At 37.3% G+C, this 27,455-nt stretch overlaps 1 protein-coding gene across 3 annotated transcripts in view; it reads right to left on the minus strand.

The window, feature by feature from the left end:
* Positions 1 to 27,455, minus strand: part of MATN2 (matrilin 2) — a 68,795-nt gene that overhangs the window by 14,178 nt on the left and 27,162 nt on the right. For 2 of the 3 annotated variants that reach the window (XM_030510655.1, XM_030510647.1), the window contains exons 4-17: positions 26,647 to 26,769; positions 22,397 to 22,519; positions 17,978 to 18,100; positions 12,413 to 12,535; positions 8,432 to 8,554; positions 6,211 to 6,333; positions 4,314 to 4,436; positions 4,019 to 4,141; positions 3,548 to 3,670; positions 3,332 to 3,454; positions 2,996 to 3,118; positions 466 to 588; positions 249 to 371; positions 12 to 134 (exon numbers count right to left, since the gene is read on the minus strand). In XM_030510655.1, the coding sequence (XP_030366515.1) occupies positions 12 to 134; positions 249 to 371; positions 466 to 588; positions 2,996 to 3,118; positions 3,332 to 3,454; positions 3,548 to 3,670; positions 4,019 to 4,141; positions 4,314 to 4,436; positions 6,211 to 6,333; positions 8,432 to 8,554; positions 12,413 to 12,535; positions 17,978 to 18,100; positions 22,397 to 22,519; positions 26,647 to 26,769 (1,722 nt within the window). The remainder of the gene's footprint in view (positions 1 to 11; positions 135 to 248; positions 372 to 465; positions 589 to 2,995; positions 3,119 to 3,331; positions 3,455 to 3,547; positions 3,671 to 4,018; positions 4,142 to 4,313; positions 4,437 to 6,210; positions 6,334 to 8,431; positions 8,555 to 12,412; positions 12,536 to 17,977; positions 18,101 to 22,396; positions 22,520 to 26,646; positions 26,770 to 27,455) is intronic. The other variant, XM_030510663.1, reaches the window with a different exon arrangement.

The following is a 27,455-nucleotide window of genomic DNA, read 5'->3' on the forward strand; positions in this document are numbered from 1 at the left end:
AGGCTACTCACATCTACATGTCTTTCCATCTTCCTTCAGTATGAATTTTTCATGACACTTGCAGATGTAGGAATCTTCAGTATTCACACAAACTTGTTCACAGCCATGGTTGATTGAATTGCAAACATCCTTGTCTGCAAACAGAAGAGTTGGTAGTCAACATACATCAGCAGAGGCCTCGATTGTATGTGTTCATTAAATTAATCAAATTAATTAAATTCATCAAATTAAGTCCGCATGCTACTTACTTCTACAGGTTTTCCCATCTTCTCTCAGTAGGAACCCATCACGGCATTTGCAGATATATGACTCGTCAGTATTAACACAAACATGTTCACAGCCATGGTTGACTGATCTGCAAAGATCTTTATCTGAAAACAGATGACAGCTCTTGCTGGTTAGTGCATTTCTACACAAACGTGAGCTGCAGATACAAAGTATACTGATAAATATCAGACTACTTACTTCTGCATGATTTTCTATCCTCTCTTAGCAGGAATCCCTCCTGACACTTACAAACAAACGATTCACCAGCATTAACACAAGCATGTTCACAGCCATGGTTGACTGATTTGCAAATATCCTTGCCTGGGAATAGTTAGATAATATTTAATGTGGTTTGCTAGTTAAACTTTTTTTATAAATACAAAGACTGTAGGGGTAACCCCATGAGAAAAGAAAGATGGAAGTCTGCAAACTGAAAGCAAATCTCTGGCTAGTTAAATGATAGACAGCTTAGCTTACACGGAGCATGAGTTTTTTACCATCTAAGCAGAAAGAATTGCATGGTTTGGATGGCCTCCCACTGTCAATAAGTCATTTTAGGATTAATCCGACTACATTAAGGAGGAAGATTTTACATTGAGAGCAGTGAGAGTGAAAGGAAGGAATAATTTAGTACTGTCATTCAGCACAAATTCATGCTGGTAAAAACAAAATTAAGCAAAACAGCACAGGACGCAAAGCACAATAATTCTTTAACATCCTTACATCAGTGCCAAGAGTCTGCATAAACAAACCCCAGAAGAATAGGAACTACTCATTTAAGAGGATAAATAGCCCAACTGGTGTTGCTGAAAATTGATGAGAGGATTTGTCTGACTGCAACACTAAAACCAGTTGGTTAAAACGTCTTCAAGGACAGATAGGGAGAAAGTAGAGAAGGAAGCAGAGCCACCTGTGAGCATTCACTGTTTCTTTTTCATTGCAACACTAAAGAAAATACTCTCAATTGCTAATGGAGAACTACCTTTACATAGAAAGTAGAACAGTACTGACAGCCAAGTTCAGATTGAATCGTCTGCAAAATACTTAGGTTTAATGTGTAGGGAAGAAAAATTTGTATTTTTACAAGAACTTCAATCTGAGCAAAGTTACCTGGAGGTCTCATGATGCTAGTACAAAAATTCCAAAAACTACTGAAGAGGACAATCTTCTAACTCAACAAGCATTACATTTACACGTGGCAATATAAACTGGATCCCATTATAGCAGATAAAAAAGAAATTATTATGTAAGTAAAAACTAGCATCTGCTTTTACACAGCTGTGTGCGACTCAGACCCAGTTGTTGTTTATAAACAGTATCAAATAAGAACCAGCACCAGACATGGCTATTACTTCAAAAGGATGAATTTTACATAACTGAAGGCAAATATGAGCCTGAGTATTTTGGCATGTTGGGAATAATAATAAAAATAAATAAATAAATAAAAGAAGTGAATGATTGCACTATTTAAGGTTATTTTACTAGATACCCTTCAAAAATGTAATCCTATATCTAAAAAGAATGCCAAAGTAGTTAGAAAAGCAACCTCACTTAGAAATTGAAACTGAAATCAGCTGTAAGATTTGAATAATGATTAAAAGAAAGGAACGCTCAAAGCATTTACTGAACATAACAATATCAGGAATTTGAAAACACCGAAATAACAAGATAAAGGTGTGCATGGGTGTGCATGACCAAATAAATAAGGATAGTACGAGTAAGTTATTTAAAGATAATTTAGAATGCAAAAGATAATTTAGAATGCAAAAGATAAAGATAATTAGAATGCAAAAAGCATTCTAATAATGTTTTGTTATTTGACAGAAATGGTAGAATTGCCATTCTTAACAGATCTTAAAAATATATACTGCATTCAGTTCTGAACTTATATTTCATAAGCCATTGATGATATTGTTGGAGTGAAGAGTTTCAGTAGCTGAGAAGTAGGTCACATAGCACCTACTGAACATTTTTAAATCAGATAACTTGCAGTGAAGAGTTGTAAAAGAGCTGGCTGAAAAACACCTTGGATGCTTAGTGTTATTTTTCAGTAGCTCCTAGAACTCCGAGGAAACAGAATATTTTAGTCAGTCACAGACTTACTGCTATCTTTGGTCATTAAAAAAGGATAGATTTAAAAAGAAGATAAAAGATAAAAAAAGATAGGTAGATTCAAATAACAATTAGATGGGTTATAATTCCTCTACCCTGGACCCTGCTGTGTCTCCTACTAGAAAGCTTTGTACCACTGTGGTGTCCCTTCAAGGATGCTGTTAAATAGCAGAGGTTTTAGGAGAAGCAGAAAAGACTTATAAAAAGATTAGAAAACATATAAAGAGCCTGAAGAAGTTTCATCTGCTTATTATTTACAAAAGAATATACTAAGAGGTTAAGTAACAGGTTAAGTCATGATCTGCAGGAATATACACAGAACACCATAGTGGCAATTAGAACTTCAACCCATCAATGTAAAATGCAGCAACATCCTATGCTCAAGATTGAAACTCAACATACTCAATCTAGAAATAGGGTTAGCATTTTAAAAGCTACATTCAAACATTAAAATTGGATAATTTTCTGAAATATGTCTTTAGTTCAAACAGTGATTAATTCACAGGAGTCTTATGATCTACAGAGAACAATATTCCGTTCCAACCACTATGAATCAGTGAATAATGTCCTAAAAACAGGAAAACAAAATTTCTTTTTTTATTCATACGATACTTACTTCGGCATGTTTTCCCATCTTGCCTCAGTACAAATCCATCATGGCACTGGCAAGTGTATGAATCGTCATTATTAACACAAAGGTGTTGACAGCCATGGCTGACTGATTTGCAGATGTCTTTATCTAGGAATAATTTAGATTTTATTTACTACAATTTGATGAATGAGAAAATTTCCAATACTTTAAAGACTAAAAGTAATGAGCTCCTAGTAAATAAAGAAGTTATCCTCCTTTTTCGTCAGGCAAAATCCCCTATGAGAAGACCTACCTCTAACACAATGTGTTTCTTGAGTAGACCTGTAAGTGCAGAAAATAGAGTATCATAAAATATCTTACTTTTACATGTTTTCTTATCTTCCCTCAGTACAAAGCCCTCATAGCACTGGCAAATGTATGAACTATCAGTATTCACGCAAACATGCTCACAGCCATGGTCAACAGAATTGCAAACATCTTTATCTGGAAAAAAATACAAGGTTGCCAGCATTTAAAACATGTCTATGAATGCAAAGATTAAAAAGGAAATATTCTATTAAAGATAAGCATACTTACTTCTACATGTTTTTCCATCTTCCCTTAGCGCAAATCCCTCATAACACTGGCAGATGTATGACTCATCAGCATTAACACAAACATGTTCACAGCCATGGTCAACTGAACTGCAAATGTCTTTATCTAAGAATAGTTGATGATATTTGGTTAAAGCACATCTACAGCCAATGTATCATGCATGGAGAAGTAATAGCTTTTATTAGGTCTACTGATAGCACTGGAAGAAATGGGCAAAAATTTAGGCAGCAAACTCCTATAACTCTTGGTATTTGAGTCTTTTTTGTTTCCAACAGCATCACTTTGGCTATTAAAAGATACTATTTCTGTCTGCGGAGTCTCTCACAAGCTTCTGGTATGTATAACAATACTACTCCGATTTATAACAGAAAACTGTTGTTGCATGTGTTAGAACACTTCCACAAATCTCCATACTGTAGATAAAAGTCTATGAGTAATTATCAGAGTACTTACTTCTGCATGTTTTCCCATCTTCTCTCAGCAGAAAACCTTCATGACACTTGCAAACATACGAGTCATCTTCATTAACACAAATATGCTCACAGCCATGGCTGACTGATCTGCAGATGTCCCGTCCTGGGAATGATTGATATAAATAAAGGTTTTGAATGAAAACATGCTAAAAAAAGTAATGTAGAAATCAAAAGAAGGGGTTTTTTTCTCAGTAAAGAGTGGAACACACCACACCCCCAGTTCTTTCCTTGCCAGATGCACATGCAAAAATGTTCAGTAAATACTGATCACTCACTTCTGCACGTCTTGCCATCCTCTCTCAATATGAATCCCTCACGACACTTGCAGATGTAGGAATTGTCAGTACTGACACAAATATGCTCACAGCCATGGTTGACTGATTTGCAGACATTTTTACCTGGACATAATTTAATAGATAAAAAATTAGTAAATTTAAGGGCAAGATGGTCTAAATCCTACAATTCCCAGCTACTAAATGTTCTTGTCCTTGCTAATATACTGGACTCAATCCTGCAGATCATTTATAGCACCTGTTGTCTTTTTTTTTGTTGTTGTAACAAAAAGGTACATCTTTGTCTTCTAATTTTACAACCTTACTATTAAGGAAAAGCGCATTGTTCCAGTTCTAGAGTTTGCAGAATTTCACATGTCCCCAGCATCCACAGGGATTTCCAAAGGCACCTAAATCCCACATCCACACTTCAAGTAAACTTTCTGGTGAGAAACAGATCTTTCTATCACCATCTTTTTATCTTCACTAATGAACCTGCTCAAACCTGAAATAGTTATGCTTGTTTTCTCTGTGCTTAAGTTCAGAAGGTGTTTGTCATTTTTCTGTAAAGTAGGATTACAAAATTTCGGTGTATGTAGTATTCAAGGCTAGTGAGAATGTCAAATTATACGATCCTATTGTGAAATTCTGGGAAATTGTCAGCTATGACTGGGCAAGCAGATGTTCAGTTCTGATACAGAATTTACACAACTCTTATTTCAAAATAAATTAAAATAACCTCTATTAATTAACATAAGATAAATTAACATCTTGCTTTCACTTTCTTCCCCACACCCTTTATTTTCCTGCAAGGATAGAATAGAACAGAACAGTTTAGTTACAGTTGGAAGGGATGTAGAATGACCATCTGGTCCAACTGTCTGACCAATTCAGGGCTGACCAAAACCTAAAGCATGTTATTAAGGGCATTGCCCAAATGCCTCTTAACCTCTGACTGGCTTGGGGCATCAATCACCTCTCTGAATGCCTGCTCCCATTCATCCCATAAATCATAACCCAGTGCTCCAGTCTGTCTAGGTCCCTCTGGACTTCTGCATGGACAGAATATTTCACTTGCTTTTAGAATGTCAGCACTTTCTGAGTCAAGCAGAATTTGTCTCTGGAGTATGGTGTCGTTATTACACACAAACTGTGAATGAGGAGCTTTTCATTTGTCGTGGTAATATCTGGATGGCTTTTTTTTTCCTGTAAATGTTTTTTTAACAGCAGATGTTGATAAGATCTATGGATATTATTGGGATGACAGTTACAAAATACTTAATGTCTGTGTGTTTTTCAGAGATTTATGCATGATTCTTCTTTGATTACTTAGTGATCAAAGTATAAAAATTGAGGAAAATTTGCAACGAATTTTTTCTTGATATCTGCCACTCATCATAACTGCATAATGTAGTCAAACGTGTGATGTAATTATGATATCTCTTTTGCAATCATCCTTATCCCATGCTGGATAAAATGAACTTTCCATTAATAATATTGCAAGCTTCATGCTATATAAGACTTTAGAAACATCATATATTTTTGCCTTGTTTTGAGAAGAAAATTACAGTTGTCATATCAGATGTAAGTCAGAATAAAATAGTTTTGGATCCATAACAATCCAATTTCAGGGCTACATTTTAGACAGCACAAACATTTAGGGTATCATGCAGGTCCCTAAAAGTATGTATCCAGTACCACTTTAGATGCGTTAGCATATCCAAGGTACTGATATACAACTGGCAAACATGACGCCAAAGGGGAAACTATGAACTTTTGGAATCCTCGAGCATTTAAAATGACACTGAACAGCAATATTTAGGCAATTAAATCTTACCTTACAGATTTCTTCTATGTGTGTAATAAAAATCTAACTCTGAGTTGCTGAATAATAACTTACGTTTACATGTTTTTCCATCGTTACGAAGCCTGTATCCTTCAAAACACTGACAAGTGTAAGATCTGTCACCATTTACACACAAATGTTCACAGCCATGATCATTCAAAGCACAATAGTCAACTCCTGTAGGAGCAAATGAAGTTATGAAAAAAATCTCACAAATAATGAATCAATTATTATTTCATCTCTAGTATTTGAATGGCATATAAGCAAGTAAATATAAATATATCGAACTGCTTAAGTAACAATCCAGTTCCTTATTTGATAATACACATACAGCTTCAATAAAATGTAAGAGAGCCTTGTGGTGTCCTTCCCATCGGTGACTTTAAGCACAGTTGAGAAATCATGCTTTCCTATGTTTAATGTGGCTCAACATAGTCTGCATCTCAGTACTTCAATATGGAATTAAAAAAAGAACAAAGCAAAACACTTTAGCAGTGATTTTATATAAGATTTTATAAACAATCTTGTGAACATTCTTCTTTAAATACAATCTCTGAGTGGCGCACTGTGAAGATGGCAGTCCCCAGAACTCACTTGTGCACATGACCCAGCTGCCGTGGCAGCAAGCAGAAAACCTCAGTGGGCTTTGGCTTAGACTAGTTAAGCTTTTGCAAAGAATTGCAAGCGACAAGTACTGTCAAATACAGTCTATTTTTCATCTCTAATTTCTTCTCTGTAATACCAAGACATAGGATCCCTGGGATCCTGCAGGCAGCACTTGCCACTGTCCGTTGGCTACACGCACAGTGTCACTCTTTTTTTTGTAATTAGCTGTCAGAGTACAAATCTGTTTACCGTTCAGGTGTTCCCACTTGTGCCTGTGTATGATACCAGAATTGTAATTCCCAGATGTTTTCTTATTAGGAGTAGTATATGTTAAATGCTAATCCCTTCCATTCAACTGCTCATTTAGGAAACCCCAAAGTGCCCAAACTCTTTTCATGATAGCCTAAAAACAGCCATGAAGTTTCAACAACTCATTTGGAGCTCAGGAATAGGATAAATCTCTTTCCTAAATACACATGAGGAGAGGGGTATGCTGGCAAGAAGAGGAGGTATTCAAAAAAGCTCAGTTTCATGGCACAGAAAGATTCCAGAAGCCACAGCACTGTTCTGGTGCTGCTGATAGGTCTCCAAGTACTGCCTGGAGGAAAATAACTGAAGAGTGAAAAACCCACCTCTTTTTGCTATAAAGGAAATGGGATTTTCCATTCGCAAGTTGATAAAACTCCGTAGTTTGTCTGTTTCTAAATTTCCAGTGGTTCTTTTATATAACTGTCTAGACAAATTGTTTCTAGTAGACCCTGTTGTTGTTAGATGCACTAGTTCTCCTTTTGCTTTTGCATTACTATCTGCCCCTTCCTATGGAGCTGCAGTGGCAGGCAGAAGCAAAATCTGTCAAGATATTGGATGGGCTAAAAAAGGCTACTATGGAGGCAAAGACAAGGTTAAAGACAGAGAGAAACTGCCTTTGCTGATTTGCCTCACTTCTTGCTAGATCATTTTTGCAAATGAGCACTTGCAGTTTGACTTCTGTTAAAACTGTGTTGCTTGAGTGCAAGAAAAAGAGCAAACTCTGGAGCTGCTCCAACACTCACCAAGCTTGAAAAATACCATACCTCTAAAATCTGTAGAAAAAATGGCCAAAACCCTCTCATCAAAGAGAAGTCAAAAAGCAAAATATATTCGCATTCCAATGTATTTCTTGGCCCTTTCTATACATTATTTTTCCAGTGAAGGAGGCAATTCAGCTGTTTGTGAAACTGCAATGATTCTCCATGAGCATTAGATTTTTAAAGGGTGGAAAACTCTCAGGACAACTTTCGGTCACTTGTTAAGGGTTCCGGTGGAAAATGTAAAGCTCAGTGTGGGACTCGTGCTTCTCCTCTTGCCCCAGGTAAGCTGATGCAGTTTGCCTGGGGGATGCTGCTGTCAAGATGACCTGTCAGTCAGACACGTTTGTCATGTGACTGAAAAACTTTCCTTGACGCCTGAGGATAAACACCTCTTCCAAAACTTTTCTATGTAAGGATTTACAGTTATCTTGAAAAGTACCCCTTCCTAAGTCCGTTTTCTGTTTCTGCTTTCAAATAATTATGAAAGTATTTCAAAATGCAGACTGTAAGAACAAATCAAAGGTATCCCCTCTTCCCTGTACAAAACCAGAAACCTTTCCCAGGTAAGCTGAAATCAAGTTGGTTCTCACAACACTTACGCGTGCAGGTTTTTAGGTCCTCATTGATGACAAATCCTTCAGAGCATTGACAGACATAGGAGCTATCAGTATTCAGGCAGAGTTGCTCGCAGCCATGATTGCTTTCCGCACAGTGGTCCACTCCTATTGATTTGTATTAATAATTGAAGAAATCACACTGGAGCCTTAGATACATACACTGTGACACTAGTTAGTACACAACGCCTTGGTAGCGCAAGGGAAAAATATCAGTACAGCTTTTTATTTATGCAGTACCCCCACCTATTTGAGTAACCTAAGTTAATTAACAACACCTAAGGCAAATGAACAGAACAACCCCACTTGGCAGATAATGAACCTGATGAAGTGCAGATCTCCCTTGCCAAAAACCACAAAAGGAATCTAATGCAAAGGGAGAACCGTGAAGTCCTGCCTGTTCTTACCCGCAGAATCATGCTTTCTTTCTTTAAAAAGCAAGACTCTCTTTTGTTGATCATTACATTTTCTCAGAGAGAAAGTATGAATATTAGTAACTCTTGAAATAGGAATTATGGCTTTTAGATTATTTCATAAACAGTAAATTCTTTTTCAACAGGATGAGAAATCATCGATTTAAAGCTTTAACCTGCCAACAGGTTCAAGTATTTAAAGCTTAGTGGGGACAGATACAAATGAGAGTGTCTCAATATGTTCCTTTTCTTCGATTTTCCTATTCCTATTCCAAGATAAAATGGAATTTTTTTTTGTTTATTTTTTGTTTTTTATGCAACTGGTTGTGTTATAGGGTAGGGGAAAACAGAGAGAGACGTGAACTGGAATTAAAAATTATGTTGTCTCACAGAATGGACAGCAAAGCAGTAGTGTGAGATACGTGCACTTGCAGATGTACTGTGTAATCTGCTGACTCTGTAAGTACAGAAAAAGCATATATTAGGAAAAAAACTTTATACTGAACTTCCTCATAATATTTTATTGCCGACTCGTTAATGGCTATTTTCAGTTATATAGGCCAAAATCACTCTAGCTGAACTTGATCAAAAGTAGTGGAGGTCCCTCAGACACTAACACAGTCTCGTATGTCTCTATTTGCAAATCATTTACAGATGTGAACAGGCACGTCTGCAGCTTTTGCTTACAAAAAAAAAAAAATCTGTACTTAATGTAAAATTACTTAGTTCTAAATATTGCTGTTTATTAGTTTATCTAACTAAGCAACGAGTTTGCAGTAATGGGTCCAGATTTACTATTATACATAGATAAAGATATGTTGGCTTGAACAAGTGAAGCCGTGGTGTCAGTTTTTACTAGGTAAAGCAAGTTCCAGCTGGAACATACTCCTTTTTCCAAGAGTTTACATCATCATGAAGAGGCTTGTGTAACTTCTTACAACACAAAAAAATGTGGAAAAAAAAATTTACTTCCCCCGCAGTATTTTCTGTGAAAAATTGCATCTGTTTGGCATCATCTTTTACAATACAAACACCCAGACTAATGTGAATTTCATCATTTGAATAGTTTGGGTTCTCATGGAGAATCTTATAACACACTCTTTCAAGGAGTAGTGTAATCACAAAGGTGCTAATTACCAGGCTTTAGAAATCAGTATACTGTAAATTTGGTCACCATGTGTGCTTCATTACATGTGTCAAAAAAAACATGTGAGAAGGGAAAGGGACAGGGGAAAGCTCAGTATTTCTAAAAACAATGAGTGTCTTGGGATATATTAATTTTTAGATATTCAACTTGTGATAGCCTAAAACCATAACTGTTAAAAAGTTCTGACCTCTTGCAACACATCCGCGTTTCCTTAAATTTGGCTTTATCACAAACATTTTATTTAGAAATAATAACTCCCTGGCCTATCAACTTTTTTTTAATTTCAGTAATCAGTGTTCCTTTGGAAAAACATCTCATAAGTACACCAGGGGAAAAGCTGCCAGTGTTTTAGATGATGTGCAGAATGGTTCTCTGCAATAAAAGTATTTTCAATAAACTGGGTGATGTCAAGTGGGCAATGTCGTTTGTTTTTTCCGGTGCAACACTGATCCTTCATTTAGTAACATTCTTATTAAAAGAGGACATTTCACCAAACAGATCACTGAAAGCATAAACATATAGAAGGGGGAAGTCTCTACATCTTTCCACATATTAGCATACATCTGTACCAGGTGTGCTGTGGTTTACATAGCCGTAGCAAGGATACAGATGTTCAACACTGTCTTTGTGTTAGACACCTTGGCTGAACACATATTCACAGTCATTTGGATTGGAGAAGATGATGCTTTAGTTCTCTGCTGGATCAGGGATCTCACTATAGCATTACTTCACTAGGCCTGGCTCGTGGTGGACTTTACAGAAACATAGGTTTGCATAGCTCAGAAAGATCTCAAAGGGGACCCAGGAGTGCTTTCTCATTCTGTTCACACCTCATCCCACTGCAGTAACTCGTCACTGCAGTTCACAGGGCACACTCATTTCTGCACGTATTGCCATCATGTCATTGGGCGTATCCAGGACGACACTTGCATACAAATGACTCTTCCATGTCAACGCATTCTTTTTCACAACCATACTGAGCTAAAGCACAGAAGTTTACTTCTATGGAGAGAAAAACACTGAGGAATTCAAGCTGGCCATGAGGGTTTCTGAAGTAAAATGGCTTAGGAAAACTCACTTTTCTTAAACAATACTGGATTCTGTTCTTTGGACACCTATTAAAGCTGATAGTGAGTTAAGGATCTGAGAGTGGATTGCAAACACTTGGCTACGCAAGACTTCACTTTGACTCCCACAGACCTGCTCCTGTAGTCATCAGAAGCCATGTATCATGGTGAAGGAGGAATGCTTGGTGCTAGCCAGCAGTGATGCATTCTCCCTGATTTATAAAGGGGGCATATTTGCAAATGTTCTCCTTCATTTTACTAGCTTATCTAACATGAGCCTTGTTATAACAAGATTTGGAATAGGAGCGTAATCATGGAAATGTCACTAAGGTTAAGAATTCTGAAATGGGAATTATAATTTGCCTTTAGTTTGCAATTACATCCTTGGCAATGAATACTCTACACAATGCTGTTCCTTTTTTCCTATACTCACCAAGGCACATTCCATCTATAAGAACCTGAATGTATTAAAATAGCATATAGATAATAAAAACCAGAATAGCATGGATTGCTGTAAAAACAGCACGGTGTAGACAAAGACGCTTCATGAGAACGTGTCTTTGAAAGAAAATACAGCTCCAAAACCAGATAAATTTTATGAGCATCTAGAATATTGCTCCAGGCAAGCTTCTTATTCATAAAATATCAGCAACACATTTCTCCCTCCAAGAGCTGAGTCACCAGATCAGGCTAGTTCATTTTACTGCATATATTCTTCTTAAACTTTAAGAACATTACATTGAAAATCTGCTGTGATTCCAGGCCCCCACTCAAGAAGAGCTGTAACACGGAAGTCTTTTTGAAGTAAATAGTATGTGTGATTGGTTTAGAACCCTTACATTGCTGAGGCTGTTTTTACAATTTTTTTTAGGAAACTGTGGGGTTTCATGTGTGACATTCAGTTGATTTTAATAGCTACATTACCTACCCAGTACTTTCCCAAGCTAACGAAATACATCTGTCCTTGGGTAAACCAACAGGGCAAAGCAAGGTAAATTATTTTTATTTTCTTTTTACAGCTGTGATACTTGTGACTACAAGACAACATCAGAAAATTTCGAATAAGTAATGAACTTACTGGCTTTGAGCCACTCCTATGTTACTCCACAGGTGTTCCTAAATCTCTTCAGAAAACATCTAATATACAATCTAGTCTACAAAACAGCAACAGTATATTTTTCTAGCATGACTGGCTCAATTAAAATTCAAGTTTATAAAGAAACAGTTGTTTCAACTTTAATTATAGAGAAAACTTTCATCCATTCAGAAGGGAAACCATTTACAGCACGTTTAAGAAATAAAAGCAGATGAACTTTATGATGTCCAAAGAATTACTCACTTTTGCATGTTTTCTTATCTGGATTAAGTCTAAACCCTTCTTGGCATCGACAAAAGTAGGAATCATCTGTATTAACACATTCCTGTTCACAGCCATGGTCCTGAAAAGCACAATAGTCTGGTCCTAAATGAGGAAAAAACTGTCAGTGAGGAATACAATTCCTTAGAAATAATCTAGGTAAAAAAAATCTGGTTACTATGTTTTAGTTTCTTTAGCCTTTTTTTTTTATTCCCTAGGCACCATTCTGACTTTTTGCCATATTGTTTCAAACTATGAAAATAAAATGCTTCTTTTTTCCAATCATCTGCTATACTCAGGTATACCTGCTATGTGTACTTCAATTAATTCTCCAAGAACACACCTACTACATGCAGTAGAGGTATTAGAATCTTAACTATTTCTTAACATTTTGCAGCTAAGTCCTATACATTGCCTCATCAAAATTGCTTCTTTATTTTACGCAGAGCAAGTTAGATACTATCTGTAATAAATGCACAAATATGCTTTTGAATGTTGCTCATCAAAACAGGATGATCAGGTCATCAGGAGCACTGGTGTTTTGGCAGCTCTGGGTGTTGCTACACGATTTTTCCATTTAAAATGCTCATGAAAGGGAAGATTAGCGAAGTCTAGAAACAGTTCTTACCTGTGTATAAAGTACATTAAAAAGGAAAGTAATTGTGCAGTAAGCACTGTGGTATTTATCACATAGCGTTTACTACTATTGAAGAAGTCAAAGAACCTAACATTCATTTAGATGCAGTGTCTGGCTATCAGTTTTATATCAGTGGAGTTAATTAATTTATACTAGTGAAAGAATGGTCTTAACCCCCCAGCACTGCTAAAAATAGATAAATAAGCCACAAATCAAGCAAGTCCCATTTTTAAAGACATCCAGGCACTTTTGAACACCTCATTACGCAACCTGAAAACTGACATTCAGAGGTTAATTATTATTCCCACAGGTAATTGGCATTCTGAGGCAGGAACTATTATTTCTTTGTATGTGTGGCAGGCTAATGCAATTGAGCCTTTATATATGATGAAAGCCCTTAGCAATAATAAACCACCTGTATTTTCAGGACAAACAAAGTGGAATGTGACTTTCTAAGAACACATGAGAGGAGTATTTTACCATTTATGAACTCCACGTTTTATATTTATAGAACATTTCCTTTACCAAGCCTTTTTATGACAGCATATGTACATAGACACATACATAACAGGGATCTTATCTGTTTACTAAAAAACCAATAAATTAGAAAATATGGCTTGTTCAAAAGTGCACTGGAGAGACAGAAACCATAAAGTCATGTGTGTGCACCAGACAAATACAGCTGTATGCCTTCTGGACCTTCTCAGTGCTGTGTTGCAGTTACCTGCTCAAATTCTTGCTAACTCAAGTGTGCAGGACACACTTTTCCTGGGTAACTGATTCTGAAGATGACCACAAGGACTTGAAAAACATGTATTATTATCTTTGTTGGAACCTTGAGGCTATTATGCTGGGCATACTAAAAACACATTTCATGGGGTGTCATTAAGACAGTCCATTAAAGATGCTAACAGAAGGCCTCTCCAAAAGCTACAGGTGATGTGAGCCTGCCCACAGCTCAAACAGAGGCCTTCCCTAAAGAAGAACAGTTGAGGCTCAGCACCCTTAAGTACAAGCAGAAGCTAACATCTGTCCTCCAGAGGGGAGCAGCAAGAGTGGCAAAAGTCCCCTTAATAGTTAACATAGTAGCTAGGAATGATCTCTTCCTGCCTCACTGATAATCTGAATTTGCTGTTCTCTTCCAGCTACACACAGAATACTCCACTGGTGTTCGCGGGGTTGCTCTCATGAACCTTGTTCCTTGCATTTTATTGTAAGAAGTTTGGAGTAATTCCCAGGGAAAACAACTGTCAGATATGCATGACCATACCGATAATACTGACATTTTCAAGATTTTCTTTGTAGCCATAAGCATGAAAGCTTACTTTCTATTTAAAAATGGAAAGCCAGGACGCTGAGATAATCTTGAGCTGGCACCCCAGACCCAGGACTGCTTGCTGATGCAGAGATCTGGTCTGGCATGGGCGTGAGTCTTGGCTAATTGGCAATCATCCCTGAGATTCAGTATGTAAGCCAAACATAAGAAATTTATGTTAAAGGTTTTAGATTTACAAACATTTTAAATCCAGTGATCTGAAGTCTGTTTCTTCATGTTGTTTATGCTGACTCAGAGGCAGCATGATTTACAACACATGGGAGCTAGAGGATTCTTTTGCTCTGAAGAGCTCTCATGCTGTCCTGACTTTCACAGAATTAAGATCTACACAGTTCCTTCATTCATGCTTTATTTTATTAGCAAGGCACAGAAGATATAAGGTGTAAGGAAAACTGGCTTATTAGGTTTTATTTATGCTTAGATTCAAGACATGCATCTTGAAAGAGAATGATTTGACATTTCTCCTTGACTACTCCTTAAAATCAATCTCTATGGCCTACCATGCCCAGTCACTTTGATTTTTTCCTTCATTGCAACCTGACGGAATTTTCTCCCTTAACTTTAAACTAATTTAAAGCATTTACAAAAAAACAGATTTCAGTTAACATGGCAGAGATGCACAGAGCTGAGAAGCTTGTCTGTGGCCTCTGTCTCTTGGCTTGGTAGCTGCATTTAATGTCAGGCTCTCACCCTTGGTGCTTGCCTGAGCTATGTGATAGGTATGCCTGTGCCTAGCCTTCCATTTTGCTGATCATAACCTGCTGACTGGCTAACTTGATTTTCTGAATTAACCTGAGACTTCTCTTGACACTATGGACTTGTCTGGTGGTCATTGGACTGTTGGCTGAGCCTGTTTACTGTCACAGGTTTTGTTCCTCTTCTTCAGAAACTGTAGGACCAAAGGCCTTGCCAGAGAGATTACTGGCCCTGCTTGTCTTGTAGCAATCCTTAGCTCCCACACAGCACTCCCTTGCAGAGCAGTGTACTTTTGTGTTATACGTTAAACATCTCCTCCATTCCACAGAGATCCAACGTGAAACCATAGATGTACCTGCTGAGAGTTTCTGGTCAAGATCAGAGGGGAAATGACAATGGGAATGTGGTGGTGGAGTCTGTTACCCCACCTTACCAAAAGGTGGGTACAAACAGATAGCAGAAGGCTACAACTCATGGGCTTTTGTTTTTTTTGCCCAGTGATTGCTGGGCAGGTTCACAGTGGCAAGGAAGACCATGGTCAAGCAGGGAAGTCAGTCTGTATGTCAGGTTCTGGATCAATAAGGGCTATTGCCAGGCCAGCTGGAGACTGCACTTGACATATCTGGTCCAGTTCTGGAACAAACCTTTCCCTTTTCCCTCCAGTTAAAGGGAATAAACTGAAGAGGGCTCAACAGAGACCTACTGCTGGGACATAGTGCACCTGACATGCAGAGAACTTGAGGAATCTGGTCTTAATGAGTTTGGTGGAAAGGAAGGTATCTAATTGCAGCCTACAATTACTTCTTGTATATCATTACAAAGGTGATGGAGCTAGTGCCAGGTAATGCAGCAAGGAACAGTGGTCACCACTTGTGGCTTGGGTGATTACCACTGGACATGGGGAAAATGTTTTCCATTAGACGGATAGTAGAGCAGTGAAGCAGGTTGCCCAGAGAGGTTTTGGACTCTCCAGTGAAGATATCTGAGACTCAACGAGACAAAGCCATAGCTGACATGATCCACAGTTTGTGGCGGTTCCACTTCGAAAAGGAAGCTAGAGTAAATGACTTTCAGAGATCCTGTCCAATCAGCATTTGAAAACTTTCATACTTCCAACATAAAGATAGGAGCACATGGTCAGACTGAGTTTATATAGCCCAATGTGCTATCTCAAGCAATAGATACCTAAGTCAGGACAAAGACAGGACAAGCATAAAATACTACTTTCCCAGCTAGTCTCTCAGCTACCACCATTCTGTGGATCACCAATTTAAAAAGGTTAAAATAATTCATACAGCTAGACCATAAGCTAAAAATCACTGAAGACATATAAAATGTTTACGTAATTTTAAGATCTTTGGTGGAGAAAACACTGCTTAAGATCCACATTCTTAAATTGAAGGAATTAACAAAAATTTGTGCTTGGGGAGTGGAAAGCTCTTACACTATAGTAAGATTTCAAAAACATGTGGATGTGGAAGCATATGTGGAAGTATAAGAGAATTTAGCCAGTCCTTAGCTGACAGACACTTGACAAATGAGCAACTTCATACAACCCTCAAGCACCTTGAAGCAGTTCAAACTGTACTCTGGCCCTTGGGGAAGCAGGAAATTCATATCCCCTGACTCTGATCACCTAAAAATTAGGTATCTAGTCTGGCAACTCATGCAGGCTTCATGCGCAGTCAAGGAAAATACAGGCACTTCCACAAATTTGTTTCAGAGCTGGGATCAATCACCTTCTAGAAGTGTGTGTCTCTTTCCCGTAACTGTAAGGTCAGATCTACAGCCTGGATTAGATGCTTTCTTTCTAAATGTTAAATTTAAGTGAAATAGATACCAAGCATAATACACAAAACAGTCTATAGTTTAACATAGCCTCTCATGATAAAGACTGAAATGGCTGTTAATAGCACAGAAATGTAGTTCTATATTGATGTATTTTTGTGGGAAATAATGTGTGAACACATTATTCAATGATATGGATTAAATTCACCACTGGCATCAGCAGTTCCGCTCACCTAAACTAATGGAATTTGTCTGCTTACAGACACAATAGTAACATTTCTTTATCAAGGCCCATATTTATGAAGAAAGGTAACTAGGAAGGTGCATTAAGGTTTTTGCTTCATGTTTCCTGAAAGTGAGTTATGACATTAAACATTGTGGAGGCCTTAGTTTGTGTTGCCAATTACAGGAAGCCTTGGCAAGAGTACTTTCTGGTCTGTCAGTTCCCCTCCACTTTGTATCTACTCCTAACTGGTAATTTTTGAGCATGTTAGCCTGGTATCAATCAAATTTGACAAACAACAGACAAGCAAAGTCATGAAGTTATTATAACCTGGTGGAAACATGGAAGCTTGGTAGAAGATACTGATGTTGCCAGAGCTTTAGCTCACTATCAAAAAACTCACTTTTGAGAAAAATCCATGGGAAAACAGGCTGCAATGTTTGCGTTCTCTGATTGTGGAACTGCTCTATTTAATTTTAGCTTGTCTTACAAACCAAGCTGATTATAAATTCCCTTGTACAGACTTGTTTACCCAGCTAGGGAGATGATATTCTAACTGAAAAGTCTGGGTAATCAAAGAGACTATGCAAGACAAAGCTTTGGGGTTTCACTGTTGAAAAGGAGCCTGGTTTTATGTTAAAAGCTTCCTCTTCATAGAAGGGACCCTATCCTTAGCCTCCCCCCCAAAAAAAAACCCCATCCCCCAGAACAACTTACAATGCTTTCGACCTTTGGCTTCCAAGGCACTCCAACATTTTCTATACTTGACACATTACTCACTTTTCCCAGGACCAGTGGGAGTGTTATAGCTGAGAACTGGAAGACAGAAGTACAAACTATTCATAATTAAACCTTATCACAACTTACTTCTGCAAGTTCTTCTGTCTGGATTTAAAATGAACCCTGGGTGGCATCTACAGTAATAGGAGTCCTCAGTGTTAACACATTCATGTTGGCAACCTTGGTTATCCAAAGCACAGTAGTCTACAACTGAAAAAGAACAAGACCAACAGGTACAATTAGAAAAACAAAATTAGAACTATTATGTATAGATATTACAACACATAGCTATAAAAAAAGGAAAATCTGGTATAATTTCTGTCCTGAAGAGCCTTTCTGAAAAAAAAGTGCGCTTTCAATACCAATTGGTAAATCAGATTTGATATGAGTCCTGGATCACTTTTTTTTCCTATCCTTTGAACATTTATCAATTCTCGGATTATCAGGAGCCTTTTCAACGTGTTTTCTCTGATCTGGAAACCATTCCTCAGCCAGCAACTTTGTCCAGATGTTCACACTGTAGACCAGGGCATAACAGAGTTTGATCGATTCAGTTTTGTCTTCTGTTTCTCCAGTCCCAGTCCTGGAATTACTCTACTTTTCCTCAGTTCCCTCGGGGCTGCATTACTTCTCAAGAGCTGTTCCCAAAGCCTGATTGTATAGCAAACCCATGGCAATACCTTCTACAACGAGGACTGTCACAGTACACTCATTCCCTCTAATATGCTCCAGATTCATCCTGTACAAAGCAGCTGCAGCTGTGAAGCCTGAGAGCTTCAGGCTGATATTCAACACTGATATCTTGCTTATATAATGCCTTTTGTATGAGAGAAATAAAACATCATAGCTAGTCTGGCCCCTTATTTCACAAGTCTGGTCATTTATTGCACAAACGTATATTTACAGGCTAGATTGTCAAAGGGTAATAAGGTAATACTTTTGCGTTTACTCAGTCGAGCCCATTAAAAAGTGCTAAAAAAATATAATCATTTAACTTCTTTAATTTCTTTGCAGGTTAAGATGTTTCTTCACAAAGAAAGTCTGAGAATAAATTAGATTAGTCACAATGCAGGTGTTCTGTCCCCAGAGAGCTGCCAGGCCCACATTAGGCAAGTTTACCTGACTCTCTGCAGAAAACAGTAATGCGCTTAGCCTCACACAGACATTTAACGAGACAGGTTCCCTTCTCTGCCAACTGAGTAATTTTTTCATTATTTTATACTGCTGAGCCTCTTGAATTGCTTTAAGAGGCAGTTATTTGTTTTAATGAAATCAGTTCCTTCTTCTGTAGCCCTGCGTTTGCAAACCATGCATATACTCAGGTGTGCTAAGATATTTGGTCAAGGTCATCTAGTCAGGAAAGCAGATAATCCATTTAGCTACTTTGAAAGAGCTTCTTTTAACCCTTCAGAATATTTGTGTTGAATCAAGTCAAATTAGACTTTTTACAGGCTACTGTGTGAGACTATTTTCCTGGCAAGCGCCTTCCTGTTTCTAGGCTGAGGAGCTTAATACAAAAACATATTTATCGAATATATATTTCAAGGATATAATGTGTCATACAATTACTCAGCTTTCCTCTTAAATTAATTCTGACCACATGCACATTTACAAGTGTTTTAAAAGACACATTAAGAAATAAGTAGGCCAAAGAATATATAATTTTTTCTATCTAGCATCATAGCTGGGAAGCAGCCCATATGGATTGCTACATAGTCACCTCCTCTGCATTTAAACTCAAACAAAATGCATTTCTACCACAATACCTGCAACTGCCTGACAATGATTATGAAGTTTAGACTAGACTAGACTAGAACAGAACAGAATAGTTCCAGTTGGAACATCCAGTAGAATGATCATCTAGTCCAACTGCCTGACCGATTCAGGGCTGACCAAAAGCTAGAAGCATGTCATTATAGGCATTGTCCAAATGCCTCTTAAACACTGACAGGCTTGAGGCATCGACCATCTCTCTAGGAAGCCTTTTCCAGTGTCTGACCACCCTCTTGGTAAAGAAATGCTTCCTAATATCCAGTCTAAACCTCCCATGGCTCAGCTTTGAACCATTCCCACACGTCCTACCACTGGACACCAGGCAGAAGACTCGGCACCTCCCTCTTCACTTCCCCTCCTCAGGAAGTTGTGGAGAGCAATAAGGTCACCCCTCAGCCTCCTTTTCTCCAAAACTAGACAAGCCCAAAGCCCGTACCTGCTTCATCCAGCCTCTTCACCAGCTTTGTTGTTTGAGATAGGTCCTAGGACACTTTATTATCAATATCTGAGCAACTATGACCCTAAGCACTTTCTGATTACAGTCTTTGAAGGGGGGAACTGTGCCTTCTTATGGCTATGCAGCTGCTAACATACTGTGGACAGAAAGGGGAGGAAAAAAAAAAACCCAAACTCAACAACAAAATAGGTAACTAATTTTTCCAGGCTTTCTTTTTTTCCATTTATAGCCTTCACGGGACCTCTTACCCACAAAAGCAGATATGTTGGCCTGTAAGAATAATGAGCGTATCAATTTAAATAATGTCTTTCCAGTAACACAATTAAGAAATGAGAACATTAGCTTGACAGTTGCTTTTGGAACTAAGTATTATTCCCTCTTTCAGTAATTTCTGTATACAAATTGCCCTACTTTCAGACAGGGTCAGCCTTGCAAACTGGCACTATTAATTGACCTACAAATTCATTTCCCTTTTAGCTTCATGTTTCATTTCCCTGGTACTTGCTTAGAAGGGAAACTTGTCAACATCATTCCAGTTAGCAAGTAGGTAAGGTGTCCATGGAGTTAAATCTTCCTGAAAAGACTGAGAAAAATTATAAATATGTATTTCTTATATTGAAGTACTGTAATCCTTTAGTTGGTATGTACAAAAATACACACAGTTTGTATAAAAGCAAAGCAGAATAATATTTTCCTAATTGATTTAAGTTTTATTATTTTCATATTTCTGTACTGAGTCATGAGACGTACACTAGAATGAACATCTAGAGATCTCACTGTTTTTAATGTTAATCCATACCTATTTCAATAAGAAATTTTTCTAAAGGATGAATTCATGACCTTTTTAGTGAGCAAGCAATTAATTCAGTTGTCATCTCCCCATGTTTCTTCCACCTTGTTTTTCTTAAGTGATGAGAGCCATCTTTTACTTCCAGTTACCAGTTCTGCATTCCGGGTGCTTACATTGCCCTCTCTGAACTGTGGACAGCACGGGTCACCTTTCTCTTGCATTGCTGTTTTACTCCTGTGGTATTTATATAGGTTATTCAGGCTTCAGAGAATGAAGTAAGTTAAGGAGAAGGGTAAAAGAAAAGGGTAGGAAGACAAGGTGACAGAATAAGTAAAGGCATAAGGAGGATGAAAAAGAACATGGGGGAAGAGTAGAGCAGACTCATGGAAGACTTTTAAGAACTTAGAAAGCAGCCAAAAAAACTCTAGTGGTGCCAGGACTGCAGAGAGGTGCCAACACCCTGTCAGGAGAATAGATCCAAAGCCCCACAGCTGCAGCAATATGGAGACAGTCTAGCATCAGTGCCAGGAAAGAGAGGACAGCATGTCCAGCAACAGAGAAGGTGGAGAGACAGTGTCCAGCAGCATGATGGAGAAAGAATGGCTTATTAGCACCAAACTTTAACTGGCAGGATTTTGTTCATGTGGAAGGATGGCAGTTAAAATGAAAAGCTGTTTAAAAAGGCAAAGAGCTCTGGCAGCCATACTGAGCAGACAGTTTTGAACATTGTTTAGCTTACAAACATTTTCCCAAAATCTAGCATGGGATGAAAAGCTTATGAGAAGGTTAACGGACTAGTCAAAAAGATTATACCAAAAGTATTTACTGTGTATAAATGGGGAAGAAGTGTGAGATACTGATATAGTAATAGAGAAGGAAGTTTTCTGTTAAACAACTACTATAATGTATGCCCACACTCACTTTTTTGAGTTGTATTTCTTAGAGCTGATGTTTGCTTCTTTATTGCCCATAGCGAAAATGAAAGGCACATAGTGGTTGGGCTCTTAAGGGGGGGCTAAACTTTGCTTAAAGGCATCTTCCCAAAGAGAGTTTAAAATCTCTCCTGGCATGACAACAGAACCAAGTAGGAAATGGCAAAAAACTGTCTACTTTCAAGTTTTTCCATGCATAATTTCTGTCTGAAAAGGAGTTACCAAGTTCGTCTGGCTTTGTTTGGTTTTTAATGGCCACATATATCATGCCACTACATTGCTGGCCACCTACATGGATCTAGAATACAACATCTGGTGTGTTATTTCAAAACACCAATGTTACTTTCTGTGTGAAATTAGTTGGAACTATTTTCCCAAGCCACCATTATCAGTAAAGGCCTACAAACATGCCAGTATGTATTCATCCTTATCTACTGCTCACAGAGAAGAGAGCTTCTCATCAATGTCTGTGGCTAAACTGAATATTAATTTATATTGAATTTCCCTTTGGTTTGTGCCAAGAGATAAATGTGAATTGCTAAACTTATACTCACCAATACAATTCTTTCCATCTGCATCAAGCTCATACCCTTCATAACACTGACAGACGTAAGACCCAGGTGTGTTCACACAAATCTGCTCACAGGCATGTTTCTCCACAGCACAAAGGTCCTGAGCTACAAAACATAGTTGTGTGAGTATGAGATTCTTCGACTTTCTATAGCATACAGGCAGACTATTTTCAGGAACCTACAAACAGCTCTTTAGATATGAGCACATTTTAACACAGAACATGCCAATGTTCTGTCACACAGCGAAAGCCTCATGCCAGCAGGAACAATCACTCCAAGCTGATGAGCTCATTCCTTCAGCTGAAGGCACAACTATTGTTGGGCCAGTGGTGCCTAGCAGAGTTGCTTGACTGTATGTTTCTCTAAAAGTCTGAAGGGCATTCTTCAGGGCTTTTTGGGAAAAAAAAATTGTGTTTAATTGTGTCTTTTTTCTTTTTTTTTTCTGTTTTTGCATAACCCTCCTAGAGGAACGATGACAAGGTTGGAAAGGAAAAGACAACACCAAAAAACTGGGGGCTATTTCATTTCTGAGTTTTTTAATTCTTCAATTTTCTCTAAAATACCATAGCAAGTTACCCCTCCCAAGCAAAAGATCTCATTTGAAAAATTACTATGACAAATGAGGTCAGTTCAGCATCTGGCCGAATGAAGCACATTGGGCTTTAATTTCAGTAGACTAAAGCTTTCTGAGAACTCTGAGTTTCCCCAGTGAAATCTTTGGAAAGCAGAGTACTTTGCATTGCTCAGAATCAGGACTGCTCAACACATAGTGGTCATTTACAGTTACAAAAAGGCTTTTGGATCATGTTTGAGGAAACTAGCCAACCAAATGTGAATTTTCTTTTATAGCTGTCTGCTTCGTATCAAGCGGCACGATGAACACCATAAACAGTCATTTAACTCTCTTGTTCCAGTATAAACACCCACAAAAAGATAATTTTTCAGCTTGTTTCAGCTCCATTTCCTCTTTTGTACTGTTTTGTGTATTAATGTAAGATTTGAACATCTCTTGAGAAGAATGGAAGAGATTAAGTTAAACAAATACAGCGTAATGAGTAAAGAATAGCCATTATCTGACACAAACACTCTTCTCTGGAAAAGTTAGACCAGAGTATGTGAAATGAGCATCCTCCTCATGGATGCAAAAGCATCTTAATGAAACAAATATAAGAACAAATCACAGGTATGGCAGATTTTCTTCCTTCAATGCAAGGAAATATTTTTTTTAGAAATAAAACATATCAAGGAACAAAACTATCATCTGTCCAAAAGAGAAATGTACCCTTTTCCAGCCTGAAACTAAGTTGTCAATTCTTTGCCGATTGAAGCCATTTGGTTAAGGGTTTTTAAGAACTGAACTGAATACTATGGTGTACTCTCACAGCATTAAAAAAAAGGGAACAGAAGAATCAAAACAGAGTATAACTTTAAGTACATTCCATTTATCTCTTCTGCACTGTTTAATTTAGAAAGTGTTAAAATATATATGTAAAGAAACTATTTGCTCATGAAAGAGCTAAAACACATCCAAACCTTAGATAAATGCATCCTGTTTATGTTGATCCTGTATTGCACTGAAGTTAAACATGAAGATTTACTTTACTCAGAGGTCAAGTGAGGAACATGCCTCTGTGTAGTTGTGGACAATCAGCAGTCAGTTAGGGTAACTAAAATGGTCACAGACTGTGGTTCTTCTGCTCACCATGCTTCTCCTTACCTCCAGAAATAAGCTGATCAGTTTGTCCAGGCTTGGTCCCCTTTCCTCATGAATTCCGTTACTTCTCTGGGGAGTTTTTAGACACAAAGCTGTGACCTTGTCCAGACTGCTATTGTGTAATCTCCCTCTTTCACCAATGATTTGCACCATCTTAGCACATTTAAGGCCAATTTGATGGCTCTCAAAATTAGATTTCCAGTGCTAATTGCTAAAATTGTTTCATAGTTTGGTAATGTAGAAAGAAGTCCATTAGAAGCAGGCTACAAACACACTGAATGACTTATTTCCTTTTCATATTTAGCAAACTGCAATCTAGTATCATCTAATGGGTGATCAAAGCAAGTACACAGTCAACCACATCATGTGTGACAGGTGAGTGGGGAAAAATAATATTACATGGAGTCATAGCTAAAAAAATAAGTAACGCAATGCAGCAATGGGCCTTGAAAAACAGTAGAGAGAGACCAGATTGAGGCCTGTGCACTTGTGTTACTGTGTCACCAGGAGGAAAACGACACACAATTCCAAAGCTCTTTGAAATTAACCTGTAATTTGAAGCAGTGCAGTACCCAAAAGCTGAACTACTGGCTGATAAAAACTATGGAAATGTAACACAACAAAAAAGATGACACAATAAAGAAGGAATTTTTCATACTTGTAATTAAATTTATTTCTAATTGAATCACAAAAAAGAATTCAATAGTTAAAATTGATGTTAGGCATAAGGATGGGGACAACGTGTGAGAGGAAATTAAACAGAGAGAAAAATTTTGAATTTAAAATAATTTGTAGAAAGTCAAAAGCAAAAGAATTCCTTCTAACAAATTCTTTAATAAACTCAATAGTATGAGGAGAGTTTAAAAGAAAGATTCAAAGAATATAAAAGTTTAAAATTAAAAGCATTTTAAGAAGGACACAATGAAAAGAACAAGTTAGAGAACATTATTGAAATGTGATTACATAGTTGGAGCCATCATTTGGGATTCTGACCACCCTCTTTCTGAAAAGCTATAGCAAATATGCGGAAGCAGAGAAAATAGGCTGTGTGAAAAATTGTTCTTGTCACTATTCTTGTCTTGGCTCAGCTGCTAAACTAAATAATGATTAGGAAATATTCCAGATTGGATTGAAATTTTTTTGTCTTTTTGAAGGGGAAAAAAAAACCAAACCCAAAACACCATGAAGAAAATGTTAAAATTTGTTCCATTTAACATGGAACATTTAACGTGGAACATGTTCCATTTAACATGTGAAACCCGCATGCATATGACAAATGTCTACATTTGGTGAAGGATGCTGGTGAGAAGGACTAGAAAGCAAAGATTCCTAAAAGTAACTCATCCTGTAGCTTGACAACATAGGAGGTGTCCCACTGCACACGTAAGGACTCTAATCCTCAAGTTGCAGAGTCATCTCAGATACTGATATACTCACTGTTTCAGTGGTCATTAAGCATCTGATATAGAATACAACACTAAGCAAGAGAGAGTAAGAACTTGCTAATCCCAAAATATCTGATTGTTTTACAGTACTCTCCTGACATGTGAAACATGCAAGTTCAAACACAAGGATAGGATTTGAGTCTTCATCCTTCACCTTAACTCTAAATTATCAGTTGTGAGTACATCCTATGCCCTCACCATGACTGCCTCCTCCAGTTTTTTGAAAAGATGTTTTCCAAAATTTTTCTTCTGGCTAAAATCAGTTTGGCAAATTTAACTTGAATCCATGCACTGTCATGGGATAAGAAACTGCATTTTTAGCTAGTACATTTTCCACAAGTAATTAAATATAGTATTACATGATTTCTTTAAAATAATGGTGGATACAGAAATAAACTTGGCATACCCATCTAATGTAGTCTGCTGTTAATTACTAGGAATCAAGTTAAAATGGACAAAAGAAATACTGCTTACAAAAATCAAAGAGTAAAAACCAGTTTATTATTATAAACTATAAAGCTAATTATTTAAAACTGAAAAAAAAATCAACCCTTTTAAAGAAGGAAATGAGAGCATAAACAAGACTTTTGAAACTATTCTTTGAACTGTTGCAAGCAGCAGTTAGGAAGAAAATTTGCCATTTTTGGAATGGCAAATTATTTCACAGTTTTCTAATATGGGGCTTATTGCACCTTTCTGTACTATTTAGGACTGGCTGCTATCTAGACAAGTTACTAAAGTAGTTGGATTCGCCTCATGCAAGATGATAAAACAGTTCTGTCTTTGATTGTTGCTTCACTGTTGAACTTACTACACCAATAGAATTCAAATGCAATTTTATCTAGTTACAGTGTACCTCTGCAGAGCTGTTTATAAAAATTAGCTTGATGCATTTCAGAAAGATTTGTAAGAACTTCAATTATCCAAAACAAGAAAAAGAATTATACCTTTACCTTTTTAGACTCTTTCTTATGATTACCATTAATTATATACTGAGCTCAGACCTCAAAGGGTATGTGATATTAAGCGCTTTTTTAGAGCATGAAAGAGAAAAGTTAAGAAAGATAACATACTGCTGCAAGTCTTCTGGTCAGCATTCAGAATGTATCCTTGTTTACATCTGCATAGGTAGGAGCCTGGGGTGTTTATGCAGAAGTGATCACACTGATGTTCAACTATACTGCACATATGGAGCACTGAAAGAAAAAAGTAAAATGTTATTAACTGCTGGTCTTACTCGTCACAACTAAAAGAAGTAAAAAGTATAGAAGATTTTACTGAAGCAATTCATAAGTTTCAAATTAAGAGTTGACAGTAAAGACAAAAATGGAAGCTTAAGCTTATAAGATTATGAAAAAATCCTTAACAAACAGTACTATGTATTTATTAAAAAAAAAAAATCTAGGAAGTTAGATATTTTCAGTCTGGTTGACATTGGTGACATGTTTTTGGACATGAAATTTCATGTGAAATGGGGATATAAATGAAATAAAAATATACAGTAGAGTATCTGGAAACAGTAATTACTTACTGGTCTCAAGAAGACAATGAAACAAACCTACCATATTCAAACTTACAAAATAAGTAGAATTTAAGTACAAACTGTTCTAGTGCACATTCAATATCTTGAATGAAGAAAATCATCACACAGCACAATACCAAAGAAGAATAACTAGAAGACAACTTGATGACAAATCATCAAACTACTTGCTTAATTATTAATACTGAGAAACATAAAAGCAATATATGACAACACCGAGGTCATGCACCTCCAAGCTTCAGAAAATGGGAGCTGAGCTACGCTCTAGAGTCTAATCTTAATGTTCGTATTTTTTGTCTCTAACAGCAAGTAGTAAAAAGCAACAGATTGAGACAGTAAAAA

The sequence above is a fragment of the Strigops habroptila genome, chromosome 1, assembly GCF_004027225.2.
Source record: "Strigops habroptila isolate Jane chromosome 1, bStrHab1.2.pri, whole genome shotgun sequence".
NCBI lineage: Eukaryota > Metazoa > Chordata > Aves > Psittaciformes > Psittacidae > Strigops > Strigops habroptila.